We start from the raw sequence: 18,584 nt of genomic DNA, 5'->3' as shown, positions 1-18,584 counted from the left end.
TACACCCGGCTCGAACGTAAAATGATTCACCTTAATGTGTCTGTACGTTTTCGAAATAAAGTACCTGTATGAATATACTTTGACCATTTCTTTGATCCTTGAAAAACAGATGTTCAACATCGTTTTATCATTTTCTATGAGAAGAAAATTTCGAGCTTACTAATTAGATAAATGTTTGCAATATTTTTGTAATGGTTACATAAAAAGAAAGATGTCGCGCCTATTATACATTCGTACTACTGCGGATTCATAGATTCACATTTCTAAACGTTCTGAATATTATTTTTTCAAAATACCTAAATTTTTGCTTCGATAATTTTTCTACGAACTATCCTAATTAATTTTAACATACTTTTCTTAAAAATATTTTATTTTTATTAATTCTTTGTAGATCCTTCTTACTCGTCGCTCATATTGTACGTCTGTACTACTGCGGATTCCAAAATACCTATTATCTAAATTTCCTGCCATTAATATCGAAACTTTTGATTCGATTGCTGATTTTAAAAAGTGAAATTTCTTTTATAATGAAAGTACAGTGAATCTCTGTTTGTATAACTAGACCGCACTGATCCACGGACGCGGTTTATCATGGCTCCTCGGTGATTCGGGGGCCGGTTTTTTGCAAGAGTACGATCTTTATCGAGACCGAGTCGTCGGTGTAATTTTAAATTCGCGATGCGTCGAAGCGTCATTAAAGTGGTTTAAGAGGTATCGGACCGATGTAACCGTGCGGTTTTTTGACTTAAACACGTTGCCTCGAGGCGCGTTTAACTCCGATTTCAGAAACTTCCACCGATTGCAACTTTTTGAAACACGACCCGGAATAATGTCTCTCTCTTTCTTTTTTTTTTTTTTTTTAAATTTGCATGGATTTAAATAGCGTTCTGTTAACAAATTATCGCTCGTGTAATTAACTCGTTCCTCCGTACGAGATTTATATAATAGGAAACGTGTTTTACCCTTCAAGACAAAAATGGTAAAAATGGTAAAAATGGTAAAAGTGGTAAAAATGGTAAAAATGGTAAAAATGGTAAAAATGGCATATATCGTTTCATCTTTCAAGGGTCACATCTTGAATTTATTTAAACAGTCATCGCAAAGGGTGATTAAAAATTGAAGTTAACCAAAATTTCATCACCGGTCGTGATCAAGCACTTCCGTGAAACGAGAACAGAGGAGAGCGCAATAAAACGGCGGGAAGTTCCGTGAACGCGATTCCGTTGCAAGCTGCAGAATGCGATAAAACGATTAAACGGATGATCGTGAGTTCGGTATGGCAGGTGCCAATAAAAATCGGTTACGTCTTATTACGGGTGACCTAGATTTGCCCACGGAACTTACAAGCAACCTGTTGTATGTAATCTTAATAAGGTGATGCACAGTGCAACGGCTCGAGCCGCTTGTCGCGTGATGATTGAATAATTTCGCGGAAGAAAATGAGAGGCGATATTCGCGGAAGTGAAATATATATTCAGACACGCGACGCTCTTTCCGCTTTCGCTTTGAAGCGCATCGATCGTCACACAAGCAAACCCACAGGGCTTATGATCCAACAAATAACCATGAAACAACCAGCTTTCACGATTCAACTGAAAGATATTGTGATCGGACGATTACATTAACGAACAATTCTAACGATATGTAAATGGAAAGTTGTTTCCTTTCATTCTACATTTCAATGTCTATTTTTTACTTTTATGTCATGAAATTATTAACAGATTCGATGCGTTCCAAATTTAATATTTCAAACGTTCGATTCTCATCGATAATTGATCGCGATAATCGATTGCGATATTCGACTTTAGTGGTCACGCCATTTTGCTTCATTCTAAGAAGAAATAAAACCGATACTTTTATACTTTTAACATTATGATTTCCTTTTAAAATGAACAATTTGCAAGCATAAATTAAGTCAATGAAATTAATTATTCAACTTAAAGATTAATAATCATATAATAATTGATATATCCCTAACCCTTTCCAATACACTCACTACACACCCCTTGCAACTATTAGTGAAAAAACAATTTGAGATTTCATTTCTTTGAACTTAGAAATCCGCAAGTTTAAGAAAATACGTATTAAATCTCACCTGTGTATGTCTACCGATAGAGAAACCCTTTTTTTTTCTTTCAAACACACAACACCATATAACCACTTTGAACGAACCAACGAAATCGGCCACTGATTCACCATCTGTGGTTAAAAATGAGAATCATAATTGCCGTCGCAACGATTCGGACAATTTCAAGAATGTAGTGTCTCCATCTGTTAGATGTGAACGGAAAGCAAAGGTAGATTGACACAATTGGCACAACGCGAGCGTAGCCCTGGGATTTGGTTGAGAAAAGTAGCGAAATTGATATTTGGTGCATTGTGTGTGCATCAGAGGAAAAATAATTCAAAATGAAAGTGCCCTCGTGATAGGAATTTCGGCGAGAGGAATAGAATTTTGGTGCATTTGAATTTTTTTAGTTTACACCGATTTTTCAAAACGCATCGTTTACCCAACATTCAACAGCATGCTATCCTTTTAACCATATCGTGAAACGAACGAACCTGATCAGATATTTTATTTATCGTTCGTTAGCTGGGAAACTGGCCAAACTGTACAGAAATTCGTTCGGCTTTGTGAATCGTACGTCATAAACCCTCGTATCCATCATACAGTGAGTGTCAATGATGTTTTCTATATACTATCACTTTCTCACGCCTATGACTCGACGAATTTTCTTAAAAACACTTTTACACGAACCAGCGTAAGGATGATTGTACGAGCGTCAAAAATGTTACTTGAAAACCATGTCACCCGCCCAATATACAGTACCTTGTTTGTAATCATTTCTATACTTTCTGTTTCTAAATAGTATAACGTCAGGAATTGTCCACAGTGTACACCAATTTATACTCTATGATGATTGTAAAATTCAAATTGAAAGAGAGCATTGTATACATATTTGTATATCTGGAATTTCATATTTTGGGTTGAAATTTTAATGCCTCTAAGACTTATAACGCTTTGCACGAAGCTGTTAGAATGTTACAGGATACCAGTAACCATACACACCCAGTTAGGATTACCTTTAGAATAACACCAAATTCAACAGAAACACTTATATACAATCAGCACTTTCACTTTCATGTTGAGCAGACTTTCATATTTGTATTCTCTAACACATATCTCTTTGCATGCTTTTACAAAGAATACCTTTGGCAAGCCTGGCTGTTATAAAGATGACGACGGAAGGATATTTTGATTGTAGGAATTTGAGAAGATCAGAAGGCCTGGTACAGGCACGTTCAAGAGCCGTGGTGGTTGGTGAATGGTGTTGCAGATAGACTCGGTGTGGGGTTGGGCGTCACCCCCGCTGCGCCTCCAGCTAGGGGGGTCTAGGGGCGCCTCGGGGAGAGCGGCCGCGGGCGCCCCGTCCTCGCAGAGGATGGGTGAAATGGTCGTGGAACGAGCGCCATCCCCAGCCCGCCTCAGTCATACATCCGAGAAACATCCTCGTGCTACGCTCACGGAACTGAATGTCCTTCGTCGCCACCGTGAACTCTGCGATGTTGTCCTCAACGTTGGTTCCAGAAAAATATTTGCGCACCGGGTTATTCTATCGGCGTGCAGTCCGTACTTCAGGTAAAACGTTGCGTTCAATTCTAAGAGAACTGATCACTTCATTGTACTACAATGCCTTCTTTTCTTGTACAGAGCAATGTTTACTGGGGAGCTGGCGGAATCTCGACAAACTGAAGTTACAATACGTGATATAGACGAAATGGCGATGGAATTACTGATAGATTTCTGTTACACGTCTCACATAATCGTCGAGGAAGCTAACGTTCAAACTCTCCTTCCAGCAGCGTGCCTTCTCCAGCTAGCAGAGATTCAAGATATATGTTGCGAGTTTCTCAAACGCCAGTTAGATCCTTCTAATTGTCTAGGAATACGTGCGTTTGCGGACACTCATTCGTGCCGTGAACTGTTGAGAATCGCGGACAAGTTCACCCAGCATAATTTTCAGGAAGTATGTCTTCCGTATCTTCAGAGTTTCATTCTCATTCGTTTGCCATTTAATTTATACGTTTGATCTTAAACGCAGGTAATGGAAAGCGAAGAATTTCTATTACTACCTGTCGGCCAATTAGTAGATATCATTTCGTCGGATGAATTAAACGTACGAACGGAAGAACAGGTATTCAGCGCTGTTATGAATTGGGTTAAGTACAACGTGACCGAGAGAAGGCAACATTTGGCGCAAGTCCTTCAGCATGTACGATTACCCCTTCTTAGTCCAAAGTTTTTAGTTGGAACTGTAGGCTCTGATCTTTTGGTTCGATCCGACGATGCGTGCAGAGACTTGGTGGACGAAGCTAAGAATTATTTGCTACTCCCTCAAGAGAGACCGCTGATGCAGGGACCCAGAACACGACCCCGTAAACCAACTAGACGCGGCGAAGTTTTGTTCGCCGTTGGAGGATGGTGTTCCGGCGATGCGATAGCTAGCGTTGAAAGATTCGATCCGAACACCGCCGACTGGAAGATGGTCGCGCCGATGAGTAAAAGAAGATGCGGCGTCGGAGTGGCTGTATTAAATGATTTGTTGTACGCGGTTGGGGGTCACGATGGACAGAGTTATTTAAATAGCATCGAACGATACGACCCGCAAACGAATCAATGGTCTTGCGACGTTGCACCCACTACGTCGTGTAGAACTAGTGTAGGTGTTGCAGTATTGGATGGTTTCCTTTATGCGGTAGGTGGTCAGGATGGTGTCCAATGTTTAAACCACGTTGAAAGGTAAAATATCTTTGTCACATTTTTTATTTTGTTTCTTCCATAAAAAATGACAAATCATATATCTTCTTTTCAGATACGATCCCAAGGAGAATAAATGGTCCAAAGTATCGCCTATGACTACTAGAAGACTTGGAGTGGCTGTTGCCGTGTTAGGTGGTTATTTATATGCCATCGGCGGGTCTGATGGGCAATCACCTTTGAACACGGTAGAAAGATACGACCCAAGACAAAACAAATGGTCTCAAGTATCCCCTATGTCTACTAGACGTAAGCATCTAGGCTGTGCTGTATTTAATAATCTAATTTATGCCGTTGGAGGAAGAGACGATTGCATGGAACTGTCCAGCGCAGAACGGTATAACCCTCACACGAACTCTTGGAGTCCGATAGTAGCTATGACATCAAGGAGAAGCGGAGTAAGTGAAAAAATAATTTTAGTATTATATATATTCAATTCAATCGCTTCCCATTTTTCTTTGTTAATAAAAGAAATTGTTTTATCTAGGTGGGATTAGCGGTAGTGAATGGTTTACTGTATGCCGTGGGTGGATTCGATGGAACTGCCTATTTGAAAACTATCGAAGTATATGATTCGGAACAAAATCAATGGAAATTATGTGGTTGTATGAATTATAGGAGGCTCGGCGGAGGTGTGGGAGTAATGCGAGCCCCACAAACTGAAAACTACATTTGGTAGCTCAGGCCCCCCTCTTCAGCCCAAATGGCTGAAACTCCTTTAACACCTCTCACACCGATAACCCCTGTTACACCTGTCACCCCTCCCGCTCCTGTATCGGTTCCTGTTGTTATAACTAATACTAGAAAACGCTACCGCCGATCAATGAGCATTATATAAGTAACATGTGCGTTTAACAAGACTTTGCCTTTCTAAAGTCACTTTTATTCGCGTATCTGTTAGCCTTCATTAACTTATCATTCATTTTTAGACATCAGTCATTTTATTTAAGATTCGTATTCTACTAAACATGAATGTATATTTTTTTTCTTTCTTTTTTAATGTAAGAAAACACATTATGCTCCAACTGCCACGATTTTATCATTTTCTTTCTAAGTAAGATGTTGTAAGATATTATTTCCTATATTATTTACACATTCTTTTTATGCATTACGAGATACATTTGATTCCAGTCGTTTTAGACTTAAGTGTTATATTGTAACTTCTTCTTTTTTTTTTTTGTTATAGCAGAAAGGCAAAATCTTCTTTCTTTTTTTTCTTTAAACTAATATTTTTATCTCGATGGAACGTTCGCTGTTTCCATTCTTTTCAGTGATCGAAGAAAAGAAACATTTCAAAGCCCTCATTAAACACCGGAAGTACGTTACGAAGGGCTGCTTGTGCACCAATTGATACAAAGAAACAAAAATAAAGATTTAATCAAACGAAACGTTTCTGTCTCGATAGTATGCTTTTTACAACGTATTTTTATCAACAAGACTGAACTGAAACCAAAAGTTTATGTATATCTAAATAAATGAAACAAATGTTTCAGGCTCTAAGCACACTTCTGTTTTTAAGACAATGTATGAAATACACTAGTAAGTTATAGGATGAATTTTTATTAAGTAACGAATGTGTTGTAGTTTCGAAATTTAGGTTTCTTCATTTTCTTTCCTGTACTTCATTATGAAAAAAAGAAGAGAAACTTGATAAATTTGCGTTTCGTTCAAGATAATTAGTCTTATTGTACAAAATGGTGATAGGGATCATTAATCCAACAATTTCATAATGTAACGTTTGTGATAATAATCTAGTAAGAGTCAGCAGAGTTCGGCTGAATGTGAGCAATATTTTACTAACAATAACGAATATTATTTTATAATTATTTGAATAGAAAAATTATAAAGAAAACTGTAAAGATTTTTCTTGATTAATTACAAAATTGAAAGTTTCACTAGTTGTGTTACATCTATGAGATTGTTGACAAAAAAAAAAATAAATAAAAGAACACATGACTAGTATAAGGATATACTGAACGATACGATGTAACTGTCTATAAATCACTTGTTACAAAATATCATTATTAGAAACTACAAATTCTCAACATTGTATCATGACCTTCTTCAAACGGAACCACCAGTTTTAATTAGAAGTATAAATCGTGAAAGAATTTCTATTTCTTCATAAACACGGTAAATTTGTAAAATCAATGTAGCATATGCGAAGTAAATTATGTTGAGTTCGATTAATCAAATTAGCGAATTAAAATGGTACAAATTATTGTAATTGCTAAACCGAAGTTCAAAAAATAAGTGTTCAACATCAGATTCGATTTTCAAGTAGTTAAAAGAAAACATAGCTACGACAGAGAATGTTACTGTTTTCAAAAAATTTCAAATCCTGCACAATTGTAGATGTTTGATTTTCAATGACATTTCATTTATCATTTTTCAGGAATTTTTCATTGTCTGTTTATGAGTCCTATTATCGGAGCAGACAATCAAAAGAATATCAATGCAGAATAGAATGTAACATGTGGGAAATTGAAAAATTCAATGATTTTATGATTGTATGTAAACAAGTGGAAATAGAAATAAAAATACAGTATTAAAATGTTACTTTGCCCAACTTTAGTTATTTTCAAAAAATTCAATTTATTCTACTCCAGCAAAAAATTACATTCTATTCTACATAATAAGAGAACAAACCTTTTACTATCATTTTTCAATCTTCAAAAAAAAGTTTCATATACATTATCTGAACAAATTCTGAAAATGTAGTACAAAACAATATATGAAGTACTCTTTTCAGTTTTTAAATGGAAAGAGAGAGGAAAAGAACGAAAGAGAGTATGATAGAAAGTATGAACGCTATGTAAGTAACGTTACACGATTTTACATTTATTTTTTCTTTTTTGTTATTGAAACAGAACTCCATAAATACTGTCTCAGGTAAGAGACATATTTACTTATATCTGCTATGAACAAAATAAATAAGTACATTATTGTATGTTCATTACATACACTTTATTTGCTAGTTTTTATAAACTTTATTTGTAAATGGGTATTTGCTTTTGTATATATTAAAAGTCTGTCCAAATGTTAAGCAAAAATATAATGTTAAAATAGAACAAAGAGAATCTATTGGTGTAGTGAACCTTTCAGTTTATGTTAAGATGTTGCAAATTTCTCAAAATCTCAACAGATACTATATTATCATTTTATAGAAATGAAGTGAAATCACAGTGAAACTATTTGAATAAATATTCTTTTGTGTTCTCTACTCTCATTGGATGATTTCAATTATTCCGCCTAAACGTGGACGAATAAGATATAGCCAACAAACAAGTAGAAACTTGTTAATGTAATATGTACATTTTTTCATATATTATTAAAAGAAATTAATATAAAGATTTTTCATCTATCGAATAACGCGAGAAAATGAATAAATCTTTTAATGGTGATTTATGTTTATCACGATATGTTCAACTATAGCATTCTCGGAGCCATTGTGATATGCAATAAACATGAGTGGACATAGTAACTGATCGCTTATCCAGAATCTTGTATTTGTATTAAGTTTTAATATATTTGCAAAAATGTTAATAGAAAAAATTTAAATGTGATTGGGAGGGGCTAATATACAGCTGACGAATAAATGCTTTTATTCATTCCATAACCGAACAGTTCCTTCTTAATTTTCCGACCGAATAATGTACGCTTTAACACAAATTTTGTTAACGCATTTACTATTTTCCTATTTTGTAATCGGCGGTCCCGAAGAAGAGCAAGGTGTAAAATATGCGAACAAGTGCGAAGGTATTGTTATACATATTTAGAATTTCGTTCTATAATCTACACGATACGTTCTTTTGCAGTTTGCAAAGTTGTTGCCACGGAATTAGAAGCAAGATTAGATGAAACTGGTAAAACGCGAGATGTGCTCGAGATTGGTTATTCGGTCGACGATGTTTTGCCCAAGAAAAAGAAGGAATATAAGAAATCGTAAATTCCAAATACGTTTAAAACATTCCACTATGTTACACCATTATAAAATTCTTGACTTTCATTTTCAGAGAATTACGTTTATTAGAAAGTATGGAGGATCTTTGCGAACGTATATTGGAATATAACATTCACAAGGAACGTTCAGATAGTACAAGATTTTCTAAAGGAATGAGCCAAACCTTCAAAACTCTTCATGGACTTGTGTAAGATAATATTTTCATATATCATTCAGAATGATGAAGGTAAATATGATTGTATATTTATACAGGGACAAAGGTGTCAAGGTGGAACTAGGAATTCCATATGAATTATGGGATAAACCATCAGTGGAGATAACAACTTTAAAATCACAATGCGAAGATTTACTGGAAAATCATGAGTCTGATATTGAAGAGTGGTATTACAATTATCAAAAAGAAATTCCTTTAATTAGGTACTTGTGTTCAGAGAGGGCTTTGAAGGGTGGTGATGATTCTTGCCTCAAAGAAAAGGGTGAAACTAACAGTGATACAAAGGAAAAGAAAAAGAAGAACAAGAAGAAGAGTACAAAAACTGAGGATACAGAAAAAGAGGTTAAAGAAGAATTATAAAAGTCCTAAATGCATTATTACATCTGTTAATAAGATGATGAACTTGAAATTCTATATTAAATGAAAAATACCTTTCTTCATAAATTTAACTAATCTATTTCTATCTAGTCTGTAAATAATACACATTTTGCCAAATTTCTGCCATAATTAATATTGTATTTTTAATCATTTTATAATAAATAATTTTATGTTTAATAACAATGATTTTATACGGTTGCAAACTTACTATTCTGAACATAGCCACTTGATACTATATGCAAAATGATTTTAATTATGAAAATACATATTTTATTATTTTTACTGTTAATTAATTTGGAGCTATCTAAAAGTATACTGCTCAGAGGTAAAAGAGCTCAAAATGGTCAGTTTCCTTGGTTAATACAGTTTCAAACAATAGCACCATGCGGTGGAGTTCTTATATCATCAGACTGGGTTTTGACCGCAGCACAATGTGTACAAGACAAGAGAAATGTATGGCACATCATATTCTTAACGTTAAGAAAACCGATATTAACGATGTAATTTTTAATTTCATTTATGTAGTCCATTGTTTTATTTGCAACTGGGCTAAATGGAACCGATACCAAACAAACGGTATCCGTGAAAGCTACATACATACATCCTCATTACGAGCCGTACTCTGTTCTTCCTGATCGAGATTATAATATAGCTCTTATGAAACTAACTAAACCGTTTGACATGTGTAATGGTAAAGTAATATTACCGAATATACCCGTCAAATATAATAATAATTATACACCGTGTTTAATATTCGGTTGGCAAAGTTACATTTCACCATCCTCAAAAGTTCTGGCTAAACCTATTCAATACAGCGAAGTGATTCTTAATTCCTGGAAATTATGCACCTACATGATAAAGACAAGTGTGAATTATACGAATGTATTTTGTGCTATGGTGGAATTTAAAGATGAAATGAAAGCATGCGCTGGGAATCCAGGTTCACCGGTTGTATGCGAAAATCAACATCGTGAAACATCTTTAGTCGGAATTGCATCCTGGACAAATTTTTCTTTAGAATGCGGCGATCTACCAACGTACCTTGATCTTGATGCATTTAGGTATAAGTTTGGGAACAGAGTTTATAAATTTGAAATACGATATTGAAATATTAATGTATAATATTATTTAAGGATATGGATAAATGACTTGATTTTTAATGATAAAGAAATAGATGAATGGGAAGACAATGATAGACTATCTGGAACAACAATATCCTACCGCAAAACACCTACAGAAGATGAAAATCTATCTCACATTTGGAATAAGTTATATATACCTATTTTTCATCAATTTAATCCTATAAATAAATCCTCTCGTATTCATTACATGCCCTATGAGGAAATTGCAAAGGGAACAATTGTTCATAGATACGAAGAAATTGGTAAGACTAAAAATCTTCCCAATAACCAAATGATAAAATCAAAGAAAAATCAATTAAGCAATTCAAATAAATCAATGTTATGTAAGAGTAAAAAGTTTGATCCAGTCATAAAAGAACTTGATATAGAACAATTAGAAATAAATGATTTTGAATTCTTATTACCAGTTAATTCTAGGATTACTGTTATACATTCTAACAGTTTATATTTCCTGTACCTTATATTTTTATACTTTTACATTATTATTTACATGTAATATATTGTATTTAAAAGTATATATTTTATATAAAATACACAATTTCATTGAGAAAATAAGAAAATTTATTTCTTCTTTCTCAGGTATACTGGTACCCATTTTGTTTTACCACGGAGCTCTCTTAAACGTTCATATTCATCGTTGAAGTCTTGATGTTCATCTCTGAATAAACCATACTTTCTAAGATTCTTCATCAGTAATGTCGTTTGAGTGTGACGTGGATAATAACTAATTATATCTGCTCGTTTATTTATCGGTTGTTCACTGAACAACTGAACAACTTTCATCGACTTGTTGTTAGTTATTCTTGTTACTTCACCGAATATTCGATTACTTAAACGATTCATATGCTTCGCGTAATTAGTACCCACATTTTTCAGTTTAATATATTTATCCATTTTGAAACTTAAAAGTATCCTTTTAAGAGCGTCGCCTAGGTCGTATAATAAAAGATTAAGGTTATAAAGGTTAAACGTTTGGTACTGTTTGCATCTACTGGGTGAATGTCAAATATACATTTATACATACGAAATGTAGCTAATTCTGAACATAAATTTCAATATTTTTTAATTAATGATAGTCGATGATTAAAAGTTTACACATCAAGTTTAAAAGTATTATACCGCAGTTCACCAGAGACCATAACTGCGACGCGCAGGTTGGAAGATGGTGGGGGAACGCAGCGAGCTCTCTGCTATTCGCTTTCCACTTCGTATCGCCAATCAGGGCGAAGATGCGCACTAGAGCTGCGCGAAGAACGAAAACTGGTCCTTTCGCAGTTATGGACTCTGGTGAACTGCGGTATACATACTTATATTTAGCCAGCTAAAGAATCAACAGAACAGTCCGTTACTTCCGGTTCTCTTCTTAGTTGCGTCACTCGCCACTGAATGGCACCATTGATACTGTTTTCAAATTGCGTAGCAGCGTAATTGTGCAAACTTGAAAAACAAATTAATTCAGTCCCAATAAAATGTGCTCGCGTGACTAATTTGAGAATTAAGTGCACAAACGTTTAACTTGAATAACTGAATTTTTCTCAAACAAACAGGGCCACCCTGCAACACCTACTGATCTATCACAAAACCGGAACCTAAGATCTATCCGGATCCGAATAGTATTTGAAACGATTAAATTAAGTTTAGGAGCATAAAATAATATTTCAAATACTATCGTGTTTAGACAGAAGGCTATTTCGATATAACTTTCGCTTGAAATATACTCATAATTCATAATTCTTTCAAGAGGAATCTGATCGCTGTGCGATCGTTCTGGAAGAGTCGAGGGTTGGATTGAGATCCGCGAGTTTATTCCGTGGCCGGATTACTTGTGGTAGAACATTCGCCGCAGAATATTCCAATGACAACAATGATTGAAGATATCGGCAGGTAAATTACCAGCAAATTAGATTGCCGAGTTTTGTTGAGGCTTCTCGTAAGCGAATCGAGAAACCTGCCAAGAGTCAGCACTTCTCAGAACTTCACCGACCTCGGACAAAGTGAGTGCTACACGAAATTATTCGACGGACAAGTTTCCAAACGGACCTTCCGTGACACGTGTACTACCCGAGTTTCCTGTTCGAACCACCCGCCCGCTGGGTAAGTGTCGATGTTTGTCGAAAATTTACCCTCTAAACGTAACGAAAAATTTGTACAACGATCCGATCGAACGTGTGAAGTAACGCTCGAAACGCGAACGAATCTAGGCCGAAAGATAACACGTATGTATTTTGTTTTGTAATAGCAACCGCTTATTATAGAGTTCTGTGAGCTGAATACAAATTTGTAAATCCTGTTTCTCTATCACTTTCAATTTTCAAGAAATTTCAATTCAAGAAGTAGACATCAAACATTCTATTGTGAGTACATTGTAATTTGAATGAGTTCTAGAAATTTTTCTAAGTATACTGGTATTAATTTAATAAATATTTGAAAGATGCCTAACCCCGTTGGTATTATAGGTGACTGTAGTGGTTTAATGCAAAACATGTACATTTCAAAATAGAAAATTGAAAATGATGGCAATTATCTATGTTAAAGAATATCGAATTAGGTATTTTAAGGGGGAAAAGTGCCTTCGCAACTCGAACAGAACTCGAAGGTTGTGACGTCATAAGCCGTTCAGAGTAACAGTGTTTATTTTCTCAAATTACGAAGCGATTTTAAGTAACTGTTCGTTTTTGTATACTCAACGCCAAATTAAGAATAGTAAACTAACCAAATTCCATCTAAACGCTGTTACTTAGAACGCGATACTGAATTTCAAATCGAAATGCGAAAAATTTCGAGATCTCGAACATTTATATGTAGGAGTTCGGGTTCTTGCCCGATCCCGCCCGACTTCTTCCGACCCAACGTCATCCGAGTCGACCCGATCCAACCCGAACTCTACGTCGGGCAATCTCGGGTACTCACACGCGTCTAGCTACCCAGCATTTACCCCTATCTCATTAGGGAGGTGACTAATGACCTAAGATTTAATGATATTTACTCAGAATCCCTCGTACAATGATTAGACACCTTCAATGATGAATCCCAAACAATGATCAGTTTACATCAACAGAAAATTCTTAATTTTTTTTTTTTTTTCTTTGGTATATGTGTTTTTGATCAGACTGGATGGAGACTGGTATCGGAGAAGAAGTTTATGGACCTTTCCTCTTTGAATCGAATTTTCTATTGCCAGTCTATGATGACGTAGCTGTACCGTTCCTATAACAGGAGTCCCCATGTACACTTTGGTTCTGTTCTATTGATTTTTCGTAGAGGCGCAAGCGCTATTCGACTGTTATCTGGCAAAAGGGAGGCGCGGCTATAACCATGGATCCCAGTGTACTCGCCAACATGGATAAGGACGCACTAAAGAAGCAGATCGAGAACATGAAGTACCAGGCCAGTATGGAACGATGGCCCCTGTCGAAGAGCATTGCCGCGTAAGTCCATCAGCTTCTTCTTCCCATTCATATATCATACATGTAATTTGCATTTTTTCCCTCCTTTAGTTTGTTTTTCTTTGAAATTTTATCCTATTCGATACATTGCTCGAGAGGTATGCTGGGATGGTGGTCCATGAAGAGCTTTGCGTTACAAGTCTGACAACCTCATTTATCTCCGACTTCTTATACCATTCATGTTTTTCACCATTTTAATCGTTTTCTATCGATATTAATAATAACTTTTTATCGTTTTGCAAAAAGAAATTGATGGCTGCAATTTATTTTCATTTTTCTCCCTTTCGATTCATTGATTCTCATGGAATATGGTTTCCTATTCATCTGTTCATCTGTTGCTCCAATTTATTTGATTTTTTCCTCGGTTTTTTTAGTAATAATCAGAAGGGGTCGTGTTTGAATTTTGCATTCGTTAAGATAATGAATGATTGATTCGAGCATCGATGGAAATAAGAATTCCGAATTCTTTGTTTAAAATAAACGATTATCGATAAATGTTATTTTTTAATGTCTACGTTATACTGGAGTAATGGGTCAAATCGATGTTAAACTTTCCGGGGCTTAAATAGTTTTCCATCGTTAATACAAATTCGAAGTTGTAAGATATTAACAACACTGTTGTTAAAGATAGACACAACATAATATCCTTCGAGCATTCTTTTTATAATCAATTCATATTTACTATTAATTAATTCATGCAGAGTCATTAAACAGCTTCTGTTAAATAACTGAACAAACAATATTTACATTCTAACATCCTTGAAGAACACTAGTTGAGATAATAATAAATCTTCTTTCCTAACTTTTCATCCAGTTTATCTTACGATTATTCGATTAGCTTCAAATCAGTGGATCATGGCGGACAATGTGTAATATTTACATGCAAATGAGGATATAATTCGTGTACAGTGTTTTATAATACTCACAGTAGCCGAGAACCAAGGCTGAATTGCGCTGGCGTTTCCATGTTACATACAGAGAGAGGATCTCCTTGGACGTGGAGTGTCCACAGTTAATCGCGTATTCCCTGAAGAAACAAAACAAAAATATCTTATTATAAATACAATTTCATTGACAAACTTATTTACTAAATTAATATTTGTCAATGAATTCGATAAAGAATTTTTCGCGTAACTCTGGTCCAGAAGATCAGAGATCCAAATACACGAATTTCACACGATAACTAATATAATCGTTGATGACTACGAGATGATCGCGTTGCTATTACGGTGTAAATAGTGCATTAAGGTCGTCGACATTCCCCGTTCGACAATGTTCCGATCATAGGAATTACTTTTACAAGGACTTGTTACGATCACTATCCATCGAAGAATACATCATCAACGCTGACATAGTTTTTGCTCTAACATTCCTGGTAATCTTGAATCATATTTCAGCGGTTTGATCTATCGATATTTCTTAATATATTATATCTGATAATGAATTATTATACTAAAAACATCCATGAAATCTCATTTATCTGTTCGCTCGAAACTGCCTTTTACTTTGCAACTAAGGTATTAATATTGATACGTAAGTGGCAAAGACAATCTTGATCGTAGGTGCGCTCGAGATACACGTAATTACTCTGGAATTCCATTCCTTTTAAACGAGTGTTTAAGTATTCAAAATCTTATTTCAATTTTTATACTTTTGTAAATATCGGGGCATCAATTATGAAACTCGACAAACTATTTATTTATTTAACCAATAACTTTACTTGATCGTAAAACGAATCACAAAAATTATTATTACTAGTCAAAGAAGGGAAAAGTTCTTTTCGACATTTGTCAAGTTTTATATCTTAACTGCTAATACGTTAAAAAGTTAATATCATAGATTATCCTGTGCATTAATTAATCGCTAATGTCTTTATAATGATTTTCATTTTGAAGCAAAAGTTTGCAAAACGAATCGCAAAAAAAAAAAAAAAAAAAAAAAAAAAAAACACCCCCTGCTCCTTCGAAGCCCAAGAGCAGACTGACTGGCCTCCGCGCGATGCTATTGGCTTTATCAGGCTCATTTACCTAGGGGTAAAGTAACGCGCCCTGTGATTGGCGGAGTACGAGTGATCAGACGAGCGCAGCTACCCGATTGGTCCAAGGGGTTTAATCAGTAGGATTGTTGTTCAAAAAACGTATCGTAATATAAATGGTACGAATTTATGTTGCCACGCGAAACTTCTCCGCAAAAAACCATCTCCGGTTGCAGTCTATAAGGGGCTAATCGAAATTTCACTCCCAACTTATCCATTATCCCCCTATCTCATAGTGTCACATCATATGGGAAGTTGATGGTTGTTCCTGGTTGCGGAACAACGCGGAACCGCGTTTTAACAGCTCTGCTATCCCGTAACCGTGGGTATTCGAGGCGAATCACAGGCGACGGAAAAAAGTTACCACGGTTGGTTTCTCGGAGAGTGCCAGAGTGAAAGGTACCTCCCATTTTTGTCCTCTATTCCCGATCAAACTAATCCCTCTTTCTCTCTCCCTCCCAGTAAACGCGAACCCTTTCTAACCCCCTCACTTTTTCCCTTTACCGTGGCGCGATATCTTCGAGGAAACGGTATTGTCCGTTTTATTGTGACAACTGGTCCAGTTCGGAAAGGAACGACCATTTTCTAACGGAGATACAGATTCATTTATGGATCGTTTCTGTTACTTTTCTTTTTCCTAACTTTGGACTACTTACATAATTTATCATTAGTTTTAGTTAGTTACATTAAAGTGCACTTTATTTTAGAAATAATGTACTAATAATAAATTTTGAAAATTTTTTAATTCCTTAAATAGGATAGTGATTTTCTAGGGTATTAATCGAATTCATAAATGTAATAAATACGGTGAACGCGTTAGAATAAAACGTTGATTGGGATTAGGAACGTCGAAAAGCAATCTGTGCTGGCAGCAACAGGTCATTAACCCACATTCGTTTCTAATACAACAGTGATAAGTGAAAGCCTATAATTTTCTCGTATTTTCCAGTGAGCTCGATGCTGATTAACGAGAACAAAAGATTCTATCGTTATTTATTAGAATACAATTGAGAAGATTTCGATTGTTTAACACGTTCCTTATGTTCTAATTTACTATATCAACGGGGTAATAAAATCCTGTACGTTCGGAATTCGCTAATAAATCTGTGCAATTAGTCAGCGGATAAACCGTCGGGGGAAAAAGGGGACACAGAATCGCCGTAAACGTAACAAGGTTCGAAGCGATGCAAAAGAAAAGTGCAACGAATAGTTGGTGGTCGTTTCGCTGCGACGGCTCGGTGAAAGGAACTCGGCTACTATGGCCGATTTTGCGTTCAAGGAGAATTCTGTGTGTTCCGAAGGAACGCCGATTGCTCGATCAAACTGATTTTTCGTACTTGGTCGGTAAATGTCTCTAGGAACCCCGGCAACAGGTTCGCGAATTGTAACGAAATCCAATAAAGTCCATCGACTTTTATTTTTAACAAATTTTAATTTATTCGTACTCTGACCTTTCCACCAGAAATCCTATCCCACGCGAATTTCATTAATTTCAGTTCCTTTGCCTCTCATCGAATAAAACGTAATTTAAATTTTAGATACTCGTGTTGTCTAATTACAAAAAAAAAAAAATTTTTTTTTCCTCTAATGAAGTCATCGTTGGAGTTTTGACTGTAACAAAATTTCTTTCCAGAATGAGGGAGTACGTCGAAGAGAACGAGAAGACTGACCCATTGATACACGCGCCCGATAAGAAGAACAATCCCTGGGCCGAGAAAGGCAAATGCATAATCATGTAATCAGGACGTAGAACCGCAACAGAGTAGGGGAGGAGAAGAAAAAGAGCAGGCATCGACCAACTACCATCAGAAAAGCGGGAGATAAACGAGAAGAGGATCTTTTTAACTGCGGTCGAAGAAACTATTAAAACCAAATAATAAAAAAAAAAAGGACGTATAACAAGGAATGATGAGGAGGAAGAAAAAGAAGAAGAGAAATCGAGAGACAGTTACAACGGAATTGTGCAATGATATAAAATGGTGGATCAGGAAGGAGCCAAGTGTTGTTCGTAAACACCAAACATGGAGGAGCGAGGCTAACACGGAGGAGAACCAAAGTAGCTGGAGCAAATTATTCAACAATCTTATTCTTCGTGGTTACCTGTTCGTAGTTACTTTCCCGTTTGGTATGCAAAGTAATGAACGCTTGAATTGAAGCTCGGTTTTATCTTCGAATCGCGTGAAAAATATACCTAACCCTACCGCGAGGGTTAATTTAACCTCCAAATTCGAACATGACATTTTAATTGCGGTTAAGCTTTTGTCTTATCGAATGTTTCGTTTAAAGAGTAAATGACAAGAGGTTGACCAAACAGGGAAGTATACAGAAACAGGAACATGATTTAGCCTCGTTTCCTGTTACTACTTCCGCCTCATCGTTGTTTTGATCTCGATGTATTCGAACGTGTTATACGTCGTATACACCATGTGCAATTTCGAATCTAGTACCATGAAAACTCTTTTTGAACCGTTCATTATATCGTAAGGATTATTTATTCTTAAGTACACTGTGTAATCTAACGTCATTCTATGTACACACGTTATACCATATGTCGTCGGATTAATATGCTATGCATATTTCTTCGAA

At 35.7% G+C, this 18,584-nt stretch overlaps 5 protein-coding genes across 8 annotated transcripts; 4 read left to right on the top strand and 1 right to left on the bottom strand.

The window, feature by feature from the left end:
- The first annotated feature begins 2,291 nt into the window (after positions 1–2,291).
- On the top strand, positions 2,292–8,031 carry dbo (Kelch-like protein diablo). 2 transcript variants are annotated; one of them, XM_034324564.2, is made up of 6 exons: positions 2,292–2,458; positions 3,267–3,640; positions 3,713–4,028; positions 4,104–4,801; positions 4,875–5,217; positions 5,307–8,031. In XM_034324564.2, the coding sequence occupies exons 2-6, from the start codon at positions 3,327–3,329 to the stop codon at positions 5,496–5,498; spliced, it is 1,863 nt and encodes a 620-aa protein (XP_034180455.1). In that variant the 5' UTR covers positions 2,292–2,458; positions 3,267–3,326; the 3' UTR covers positions 5,499–8,031. The 2 variants fall into 2 exon arrangements, with proteins under 2 accessions (XP_034180455.1, XP_034180454.1); XM_034324563.2 differs by having other exon boundaries at positions 2,292–2,672.
- Positions 8,032–8,281: 250 nt separating this feature from the next.
- On the top strand, positions 8,282–9,360 carry CNPYb (FGF signaling regulator protein canopy b). Its single transcript, XM_034324573.2, has 4 exons — positions 8,282–8,578; positions 8,638–8,764; positions 8,836–8,970; positions 9,036–9,360. The coding sequence occupies exons 1-4, from the start codon at positions 8,473–8,475 to the stop codon at positions 9,355–9,357; spliced, it is 690 nt and encodes a 229-aa protein (XP_034180464.1). The 5' UTR covers positions 8,282–8,472; the 3' UTR covers positions 9,358–9,360.
- On the bottom strand, positions 9,165–11,702 carry mRpS33 (mitochondrial ribosomal protein S33). Its single transcript, XM_034324576.2, has 2 exons — positions 11,542–11,702; positions 9,165–11,446 (listed from the first exon to the last, which is right to left on the bottom strand). The coding sequence occupies exon 2, from the start codon at positions 11,409–11,411 to the stop codon at positions 11,079–11,081; it is 333 nt and encodes a 110-aa protein (XP_034180467.1). The 5' UTR covers positions 11,412–11,446; positions 11,542–11,702; the 3' UTR covers positions 9,165–11,078.
- On the top strand, positions 9,619–11,013 carry LOC117604477 (glandular kallikrein, prostatic). The gene is made up of 3 exons (XM_034324568.2): positions 9,619–9,828; positions 9,901–10,436; positions 10,509–11,013. The coding sequence occupies exons 1-3, from the start codon at positions 9,619–9,621 to the stop codon at positions 11,011–11,013; spliced, it is 1,251 nt and encodes a 416-aa protein (XP_034180459.2).
- Positions 11,703–12,287: 585 nt separating the features above from the next.
- On the top strand, positions 12,288–17,888 carry Ggamma30A (guanine nucleotide-binding protein subunit gamma-e). 3 transcript variants are annotated; one of them, XM_034324578.2, is made up of 3 exons: positions 12,288–12,611; positions 13,779–13,945; positions 17,632–17,888. In XM_034324578.2, exons 2-3 carry the CDS (start codon positions 13,833–13,835, stop codon positions 17,735–17,737), a joined length of 219 nt encoding a protein of 72 aa, XP_034180469.1. In that variant the 5' UTR covers positions 12,288–12,611; positions 13,779–13,832; the 3' UTR covers positions 17,738–17,888. The 3 variants fall into 3 exon arrangements, with proteins under 3 accessions (XP_034180469.1, XP_034180471.1, XP_034180468.1); XM_034324580.2 differs by lacking the exons at positions 12,288–12,611; positions 17,632–17,888 and adding exons at positions 12,633–12,871; positions 14,015–14,891; XM_034324577.2 differs by lacking the exon at positions 12,288–12,611 and adding an exon at positions 12,718–12,871.
- The last annotated feature ends 696 nt before the right edge of the window (positions 17,889–18,584 follow it).

Source organism: Osmia lignaria, chromosome 7 (genome assembly GCF_051020975.1).
Source record: "Osmia lignaria lignaria isolate PbOS001 chromosome 7, iyOsmLign1, whole genome shotgun sequence".
Taxonomy (NCBI): Eukaryota; Metazoa; Arthropoda; class Insecta; order Hymenoptera; family Megachilidae; genus Osmia; species Osmia lignaria.
The sequence above is the reverse complement of the archived record's forward strand: the minus strand, read 5'-3'. Positions and strand labels throughout refer to the sequence as shown.

What these genes read in the sequence shown, in the direction of transcription:
- dbo (XM_034324564.2), top strand. Translation starts at nt 3,327, where the DNA reads ATGGTGTTGCAGATAGACTCGGTGTGGGGTTGGGCGTCACCCCCGCTG. An exon ending in GCGTGCAGTCCGTACTTCAG is followed by an intron (nt 3,641 to 3,712) that starts GTAAAACGTTGC and finishes TTTCTTGTACAG; the next exon opens with AGCAATGTTTACTGGGGAGC. An exon ending in TGTTTAAACCACGTTGAAAG is followed by an intron (nt 4,802 to 4,874) that starts GTAAAATATCTT and finishes TCTTCTTTTCAG; the next exon opens with ATACGATCCCAAGGAGAATA.
- CNPYb (XM_034324573.2), top strand. Translation starts at nt 8,473, where the DNA reads ATGTACGCTTTAACACAAATTTTGTTAACGCATTTACTATTTTCCTAT. An exon ending in ATATGCGAACAAGTGCGAAG is followed by an intron (nt 8,579 to 8,637) that starts GTATTGTTATAC and finishes GTTCTTTTGCAG; the next exon opens with TTTGCAAAGTTGTTGCCACG. An exon ending in AAGAAGGAATATAAGAAATC is followed by an intron (nt 8,765 to 8,835) that starts GTAAATTCCAAA and finishes TTTCATTTTCAG; the next exon opens with AGAATTACGTTTATTAGAAA.
- LOC117604477 (XM_034324568.2), top strand. Translation starts at nt 9,619, where the DNA reads ATGATTTTAATTATGAAAATACATATTTTATTATTTTTACTGTTAATT. An exon ending in GTGTACAAGACAAGAGAAAT is followed by an intron (nt 9,829 to 9,900) that starts GTATGGCACATC and finishes TCATTTATGTAG; the next exon opens with TCCATTGTTTTATTTGCAAC. An exon ending in CTTGATCTTGATGCATTTAG is followed by an intron (nt 10,437 to 10,508) that starts GTATAAGTTTGG and finishes ATATTATTTAAG; the next exon opens with GATATGGATAAATGACTTGA.
- mRpS33 (XM_034324576.2), bottom strand. Translation starts at nt 11,411, where the DNA reads ATGGATAAATATATTAAACTGAAAAATGTGGGTACTAATTACGCGAAG.
- Ggamma30A (XM_034324578.2), top strand. Translation starts at nt 13,833, where the DNA reads ATGGATCCCAGTGTACTCGCCAACATGGATAAGGACGCACTAAAGAAG. An exon ending in CTGTCGAAGAGCATTGCCGC is followed by an intron (nt 13,946 to 17,631) that starts GTAAGTCCATCA and finishes ATTTCTTTCCAG; the next exon opens with AATGAGGGAGTACGTCGAAG.